Here is an 8,727-nt window from a genome sequence, read left to right as displayed (position 1 = left end):
GCCCGCTGGCCCGGAACGCGGATTCTAAGAGCGGCGGCTGCCCCCGGCCCCACCCGGAGCCATCGCGGGTGCCCGGCGGGGACAGAGCGCTCCCTCCCACTGGAGTGCAGGGGCCGCCCCCGGTCGGAGCCCGGCCCCGGAGCGTGGGGTATGCGCAGCTAACGGTCCCGTCGGGCGGGCTTTCCTCTGGTGGAGCGCGCAGGCGGTGCGCCCCAGCTATGGAGTGTCCGGGGAGACGGCGGGCATGACGGCGGCAGGATGGGCGCGAACAATGGCAAACAGTACGGCAGTGAGGGTGAGTGGGCCGCCCGCCCTCAGACTCCCGGATCGCGCCTCCTCCCCTCCCCCTCGCCCTCCCGTCTGGGAAGGAAGGTTCTCTCACGCTACCGTGGCGCACCCCCCATTTGGTACCGTGTCGGGGCCGTCACCTTCCCCTGTGGCACTGAGTGCTGAGGTGCCCCGAGGATGCTTTCCCACCGTGAGGGTCTCATTAAGCAACTTCCCAGGTTGTCTTTGGAACGGTTCAACTTGCCTTTCTGCCGTATTTTGAGCACATGTGCCTCAACTTTCCTTCCCTAAGCATCTGGGGTTTATGATGATGGTTTGGCAGATGGCGGAAGACGTTTTTGAAAAATAATGCTGTGAAAACTTTCCCAGGCCTTTGTGCTCCAGTCCCCTGGACTCTCCTGTAGCAGGAACAACTTCTGGAAGAAGAAGTTAAGTTTCCATTCTCTGCTCAGTGCCCCTGAGCTGACAGCTTCGCGAAACACCACCTATGGGCCTCGCGAGGCGAGGAGTGGCCGGGGGCTTTGTCTGGGCTCTCTAGGGGCTCAAGACGGGCAAAGGACCATCTGTTACGTGGGGCTGGAAATTGCACAGAAATATTGCCTGTCAAGTGGGAACTTGGAAGTTGGGGAAACTTTAAACTCCACCTACTCCTAAAAGGATGATGGATGTGTGGGTTGGCTTCTCCCTCGCTCCTCCTCCTCTTTGCATAAAACCGTGGTATTGTAACCTAGCTGATAAGCAGCTTGCCCCCCGATAGGCATCCTGCATTGGCTTTTTCCGCGGTTCAAAAGTTAGGAAGGTTCGTCTTTCTTGAACTTGGCTGGAGGAGAGTGGAAGAGACGGGGTTGCTTTTATAGCCCGCCCCCAGAGGACAGGCGGTTACAAACGGGGTCCAGCGCCTGCAGACTGGTAGGAATGCAGAATGGCTATTCAGCATGTGGTGTTAGGGAAACTCCCATCCTCCTCTTCAGAACTTTGAGGTGTGGCCACAGAACGTGGATGTCTCTCCCCGTGTTTGTGTCTGTGTTCTCAGCACCTTGGTGAAATTACAGCAGGAATCGACCCTAAAACACCGTTTCCGCAAGAACCTTTTGTTTAAATCATTCTTTTCCAGATCACTATGTTTTGAATTCCATATACATATAATCTCCTTATTCTGGGCAGTTTCATGAGAGAGATTTTTTTTTTTTATTTCATTAAAAAAAAAAAACGGTTGTCTTTTTAGATAGCACATGTGAAAATATGCCAACAAAGATTATTGGAGAATCTTGGACACTCCCCAGAACTTCTCAATGTTTTAAAAACTTGTGGAAAACTGAAAGATTAAGCCTTCTTACTCTGAATATTAAAAAGCTAGCAGGAAGTAAAGTGTGTGCTTGTCAATTGTGGGTATGCATACATTTTGATACTTGAAGGGGGGGTAGGGAAGGGACACCCCAAGAGGTAAATGGAGTCAGGGCCCTGTGTTCTTGAATGAAACCCCTCCAACACTCCTCTTAATCCTCTGCAACTTGTTCTTATATCCCACTGTTCTGGTATTGTACAGTGTGTGGCGTATGACAACTTCCTGTCTGAACAGCAGAGTTTTCAACCCTTGGGAGAGAAAAGGAGAGACAGAGAACTAATGATCTCCAGCTGTTATCCGTAAATGCTACCTCTGCATTTTCACTTCAGCTGAAGTGAAATTTTACTGGGATCAGATTTAGATACACTGTGGAACTTTTTATAGGGAAAACCTCTTGGGCTCAGCTGATTCAAGGGAACCAATAGAAAGCTTTGGGTGGTAACTGAGTTTTGGCTGGAGGGATACATTGTGTTTCGTGTTCAACTCTCTTCAAATGCTGGGAGTTTGCTCTGTGATCAGCAAGGAAAAAATAGAGAAGTAGAAGGAACGTAACCTTAAAAAAAAATCTCTTCTCCCCCATCCCCCCCAGTTACATTGGACTTCTCCTAAATAGGGTTATAACATGTACAGTTGACCCTTGAACAGTGTGGGGTTTAGGGGACAAGCTCCTGTGCAGTTGAAACTCTCAGTATAACTTTTGATGCCCCCAAAATTTAGCAGCTAATATCCTACTATTGGCCAGAAGCCTTACTGATAGCATAGACAGTTGATTAACACATATTTTGCATGTTACATGTATTATATGCTGTACTTACAATAAAGTAAGCTAGAGAAAAGAAAATGTTATTAAGAAAATCATAAGGAAGAGAAAAAAGATTTACAATCCTGTACTGTATTTTTAAAGAAATTTACATGTAAGTGAACGTACACAGTTCAGACCTGGGTTGCTCAAGGGTCAACTGTAATTGGCAATGGTCAACTTTGTTAGTGTGTTACTAGATGGCCAAATATATGCAAATAAGCGTGTTGGAATTCAATGTGTCAGTGCTGTCTTTTTTATCTAAAATGTCAAATTTCAAAAAACGTGAAATCGACTCTTCAACATAGTATTACTATTAAGAAGACTGAGAATTAAGACAGTTTTAGTAGATTTAGTACAATATAGGTATGGTTTGAAATTAAGATTTTTTTTCAAAGATTTATTTCAAACCATACCTAAATTGTACTAAAGGGGGGAAATCAAATATCCATTGAATGCAGTGAGAGACTGCTCCACTCTAAAACATAAGGGTTTTTGTGGACTTTAACAATCTGCTCTTTAAGTATATTTTAGAGTTGATGCCATGATGTAAATACAAACAGCCTTAATTTTGCAAATAGTGTTGAACTATTGGAATGTTTAAAACTTCAGTATTTCATATGTAATCTTACATTCTCTTGCTCCTGGAAAACACCTTTTTCCTTAAAACAACAAAAATTCTTCCTGAGGCTTTCCTTAGCAGGTGCAACAAGAACGGAGATTTCCTATTCTGTGTACTCCAAGGACCAGGGACAGCCGCGTCACCTTGGAGCTCATTAAAAGTGCAGAATCTTGGGTTCTTCTTGGAACTGAATCATTTATCATGCACTGTTAAAATTTGGGGAAGTTCTTGTGTTGAGCAGAGAACATTAATTTGGGAGTCTGTAAATTTGAGTCCGACTTCCATTTAGCTGCCGTGACCTTGCTCAGTTCTCCTGAAATCAAGAAAGACCTGAAGTCTTTCTTCTCTAGAGTGAGGAGAAGAATTCCTTATTGATATTATCTACCAAGATCTAATTCTTGAGCGCACAGCCATTCATTTTATTTTGCTCTTTTAATGTCTTAATGGACCACTTAACAGAGATTAGCCTTGGAAGGTATGTTATAATAAATAAGGAAGTTAAGACTGTTATTGCCATGAAATCCGTAAGTGCCCCTCCCCCATTTTGTCATCCCCTTTCCCCTCATCTCTGTCTTCCTCACTTACTCCCTTCTCCTCTCCTAATTCAGCCAGTCCTGAAATCCTGCTTTTCTCCCTAAATTCAAGGTATGGCTAAATTATGGGTGTTACCAAAGTGTTTTGTTTTCCTAAATACTTAGTGCCTATTCAGGTTAATGATTTAATTTGTAGCCCCCCTGCTCCCCACTGCCAACTTGGAGTTTGCTCCAGGAAGTTACCATACCATTCGTGATCTTTAGATTTCTGGAAACATAAATGAATATCTAAATGATTAGTATGTCCTGGTAAATTCCTTTATGGAGGAGGTCTGTTTTTTTTTTCTTTATTTTCTTCAATAAGATATAATTTTCAGCCTGTGTGTAGAAATCTGGAGAATGAGTTGGAGTGAAGCAAAACCATTATGACCATTAGCTTTGACTCCAGTTAAGCCAAATAAACAAATGTTGTTCAAGTAGGAAGAGGCAGGCTGTTTTCCCTGCCTTTTAAGGCGTGTGGGGGGGCTTACCCTCACTTACTCAGTGGTTTCATTGTTATGTTTATTCTACTCCAGCAGGTCAGGGGCAGTAATACACACAGTTAACAACACTCCTTTGCAAAATCCTGGGTGTTGTTGAATTGGAGCTGATGAGGCATTAGTGATGGGGTTTGACCCCTGGTGGCTCTGCTGCTCCAACTGGTGCCCTTGGCCCCTTTCACCATGTCAGACCCGTGCTGTCAGATACAAGGAAAGCCGGTTACCTGGACACTAAATCATCACTAATCCATCACTACCTTGGGAAACATATCTTGGAATAATAATAATAATAATAATAATAATAATAATGGCAGCTAATGTTTATTGAAAGCTTACTATGTCCACCCATTATTCTAAGCCATTGACATACACGGACTCATGTAATCCTCATGACAGTTCTAAAGGCAGACACGCCTAAGGTCCTCCTTCTACCAGTGGGGAAGCAGAGGGGCAGAGAGGATGATCATGTCTCCAGGTCCTGCAGCTAGTACAGTGGAGTTGGGACTCAGGGCCAAGTCTGTCTAAGCTCAGAGTCAGTTGTTCCTTCATTCAACTAATGTATGTTGACTTCTTATTTCTTACTCTGTGCCTGGAACTCTTCTAGACAGTTGGGATGCATCAGTGAACAGATTAAGATCCTGTACTTGTCACTCTTATCTTCGTGTGTGTGTGTGTGTGTGTGTGTGTGTGTTGGGATGGGTAGGAAGTGGAATAATTAACAAGTGTGCATACACACACACACAGCAATTCAGCAAACCATGTGATACATTCGAAGGGACTGATGTCTCTGAATTAAAAAAATAATCAAATTATTGGGGATTGGGAGAAATAGGGTATTGCAATTTTAGTTAGAATAGTCACTGTTGACCCTATTGAAAAGTTGGCATTTAGACCAGGACCGAAAGGAAGTGGAAGACTGATCCTTGAGGGTCCAGGCGGCATATTGCCAGTTATTTGGAACCACCATGTTATACCAAGGGGAATACTCTTTATGCTGGGGAGCAGAAGTCCTCATTTGATGCAAGCGTCACATCACTAGTCTTCTATCCACAGCTACCGTGGAACGAAGTCAGTCTGGGTCACTGGGCATTTTTTTCTTTTTTGCCTAGAGTCTTTGCAAATATCTTTTATCTAATTATATCAGATATTTTGTGACCACTTTTGCGGGGGGAAGCCTAGGACCTGCTCTTCATGCTGTGACCACTGGTATTGATTGCCTTACTAGATATGTAGAGATAACTCCAAAGATCTCCGTAATTCTTAGATAGAAGTAGGTCTTCAGAAGATAAACCATACTGATTCCACTATTTGGTTCAAGTCAATGCATTAGCGCACCTAATAAGACCATCTTTGATCTGACAGAAGGTATTTTTAGGGATTTGGGGAATCTTTTGCACATTTAAAACGGGAAAGCAAAGAGAGGGAACTTTTCTTTTCCCTTAGGAATTAACTCACACTAAAATGAATTCTGGATTGATTTTCAGTAATTAATAATAACTTTAGCCCTTAGTCTTTATCTACTGGTGTCTCTTTAGGTGTTAAAAAATATTCCCCCGCTTTCCCTGGGGGAATTAATTCTCTTTCTCTCTCTTGGTATCTATTATATGTAAGTGTTTATGTCTATTTAGATATATTTAGGTATTAATTAGAAAAATCTGGGGCTCCTGGGTGACTCAGTGAGTTACATGTCTGACTCTCGATTTCGGCTCAGGTAATGATCTCAGGGTCCTGGGATCCAGCCCAGCCTTGGGCTGCTTGCTCAGCAGGGATTCTGTTTGAGATTCTCTTTCTCTGTCTTTCCCTCTTGTTCCCCCTGCTCCTACTCTCTCTCATATAAAAAATCTTAAAAGAAAAGAAAAATCTACTGATTTTATTTTCCTGCCTTCTGTGAACATAAACTCCAGCACCAAAAATTGGGTTTGATGAATGACTTGTCTCTATTTTCAGTGTAGTGAAGGACACTGACTCTACCTGTAGCGTTGACTGTTACCTTTATTATTACCCTAAGTGGTGTAGACCTGCTGAACTTGAAGCAAGAGCCTTAGTCATGCTGATGTCGAATGCCTCGAAAAAATGGTTTAACTTTGGGTATAAGACTTTTAATCAGTATTATTGGTTAGTGATATTTAATCGGAAGCTGCAAATGAACTAGGACCACACAAAGGCAGCATCTTCCTGAGAAGCTCTCGTAATACTCTTGTTCGGCACCATATTTACTGTGAGTGAGACAGAACAGCAGGTCTTCCATGTAGTGACCGAGTCCCGGTCTTTTCTAGAATGTAGCTCTTTTCGGGTTTGGTTTGGTTTGGTTCTAGGTACAGAAATTTAGAACTCTTCTTCCACCTAATCATTGCATTCCATCTCCAGATAGAATAGATTTGCCCTAAGGAAGTTCAGTATCTGAGCAGTGAGGCAGGGAGACGTGTATTTTAGAACAGGGAGAGAAGTCCTAATTCCAGGAGGGCCCTACTTCTCCAGTGTGCTAGGTGTGGATGTAAGTGGTGAGGGGGAAATGTGAATAAGAATAGAGTTACTCTCTAAATAATGACCGCTCCGGACAGGTTCTGCACTTCCCGAAAAATCTAAAGGATGTTTCTAAAGCAAGAGCAACAAGCAGGTAAGTGAATGAGCAGTAGCTTAGACCCTTGGGAGAAATGAAATGTTTGGTTAAGAGACGTTCCCTAGGTGTTCCAAAAATCCTCAGGTTCTGTTTCCCATGTGGTTTATCTCCTTTAAGGTAATTCCTGTGGGTTCTGTCAATGAGGACCTCGGAGTGTTTCAGAGAAAAGGCAGGAGTGTCTGACCAGCCTGGGTTCCTCCCCGGCGTGCTCACTGCCACAGAGGAGAATGGGAACCCTTGGGCAGATGCTTCTAGAATGTGCTAGTTCATAGCCCAAACACAGGCAACTGTAAACTTCTGACATGAATAATCATTAACCATCTCTGCATTTTCCTCGGTAATGAAATATAAACACATGGCTAACATTTTCCCCGTTCCATGGTTGAGGAAGTGTAGCCTGTTTCTGGAGCCGTAAATCTCTATTAGGCCATGCATTAGATGTGCTCATTCTATCAATTCCTATTTAAATTTGAAACCAGTAACAAAATGAAAAACAGTTGTTAACACTGCATGAACTCATAATTGTAACGTTAGAAGCCTTGAGCAATGTGTAGAAATGTTATTAAAACATTTTTTGTTTGCTACCCTTTCTGTGGTAAATTCCTTTGCAGCATTTTTCAAGCAGATGTAGCAGTGGAAAGTGAATCAAAATTTCTAGAGAAAAATTTCAGGAATTTTTCTTGTCCTTGTGGATTGACCTTCTGGCTGTAAGTAACCCACTTCTTGGCAAGGTGGACAAGTCAGGAAAAGGCTACTTATGTGTGCCGTGGAACCTGTTGGCCCAGTTGAGTATTTGAGTCAAATCGTGCTAGCATCCAGGTTAAGTCTGAGAGGAAGACCAGGTCTGACACATTTCAACTGTCAGAGGTAGCTAAGCGCCCAGGAAGGAGGAGCAGGTAGGAGACTGAGCGCGAATTAGAAGAAGGAACGCAAGCAAGTGCAAGGAGAGGGAAAAAGAACAAATTCAGAGAGTGGGAATTAGGGCATTGATGGCCTCTTAATGTAAAGAACAGGATCAGTGGTCCACTCAACTCTGTTTTCTTAAAAAATGTCTTGGCTCATGGAACAAAAGTGATTTTCATAGATATTAATATTACTAAGTTTATCATATTTTTGGTCATTTAATAATTAATTACTGAGCACTCACTAGGTGCGACTTCCCCCTCTGAGCACTTTACACACTGTCGTTCTTGTAGTTCATGGCAGCCAGACAGGTCGGTGCTGATAACCCCATTTTACAGCTGTGAACGCGGAAGCTGAGAGGCTGGCCCGTTCCCTGGTCACACAGCTGGTGAGTGGCCCGGGCACGCCTGCAGTCCTTTGGTGGCGCTGGAGTCCATGCCCCTTCCCACTGTGCCCATGACCTCCTCTTTCCTGGTCCTTGCAGGTGCAGCCAAAATTTTTCCCAGTCTTTGTTTTGTTTGTGTGTCTCAAAGAATTGCAGTGGCCAAGAAGCAGCCCCTAAAGACAAATGGTGACAGTTTTAGGGATTAGGAAATCAAAAATGGAAGATGTTTTTTGTTTTGTTTTTTTTTTTTAAAGATTTTATTTTATTATTTATTTGACAGAGATAGAGACAGCCAGCGAGAGAGGTAACACAAGCAGGGGGAGTGGGAGAGGAAGAAGCAGGCTCCCAGCAGAAGAGGCCTGATGTGGGGCTCGATCCCATAACGCCGGGATCACTCCCTGAGCCGAAGGCAGACACTTAACCGCTGTGCCACCCAGGCGCCCCGGAAGATGTTTTTTGAAGGAAACTCTCAACTCATTTTACCTGGCTCCCCAGGGCCCGATTCCCTCCTCATTAGGCAACAATTTGCTGACAAACTGGCCGGCTAACTAGGGTCTATAATAACGTCAGCACGTGAGCTAATTAGCATATTCTTTAGAGTCTGTGGAGTGTAAAGTAGAGCCGAAAGGCTGTCCTCCTGATTCTCCAGAGGCTTATGTACGTTTCAGTGGTCTTTGTGCTGGCATAGCCCTT

At 43.7% G+C, this 8,727-nt stretch overlaps 1 protein-coding gene across 3 annotated transcripts in view; it reads left to right on the top strand.

Annotated features, from left to right (window-relative positions):
• The first annotated feature begins 6 nt into the window (after positions 1–6).
• The window catches only part of FBXL7 (F-box and leucine rich repeat protein 7), a 376,376-nt gene continuing 367,655 nt past the window's right edge, over positions 7–8,727 (top strand). For 2 of the 3 annotated variants that reach the window (XM_011222799.3, XM_034657078.1), the window contains exon 1: positions 7–295. In XM_011222799.3, the coding sequence (XP_011221101.1) occupies positions 259–295 (37 nt within the window). In that variant the 5' untranslated portion in view covers positions 7–258. The remainder of the gene's footprint in view (positions 296–8,727) is intronic. The other variant, XM_034657077.1, reaches the window with a different exon arrangement.

The sequence above is a fragment of the Ailuropoda melanoleuca genome, chromosome 3 (genome assembly GCF_002007445.2).
Source record: "Ailuropoda melanoleuca isolate Jingjing chromosome 3, ASM200744v2, whole genome shotgun sequence".
NCBI classification, from domain to species: Eukaryota; Metazoa; Chordata; class Mammalia; order Carnivora; family Ursidae; genus Ailuropoda; species Ailuropoda melanoleuca.
This window is presented reverse-complemented; position numbering and strand designations above follow the sequence as displayed.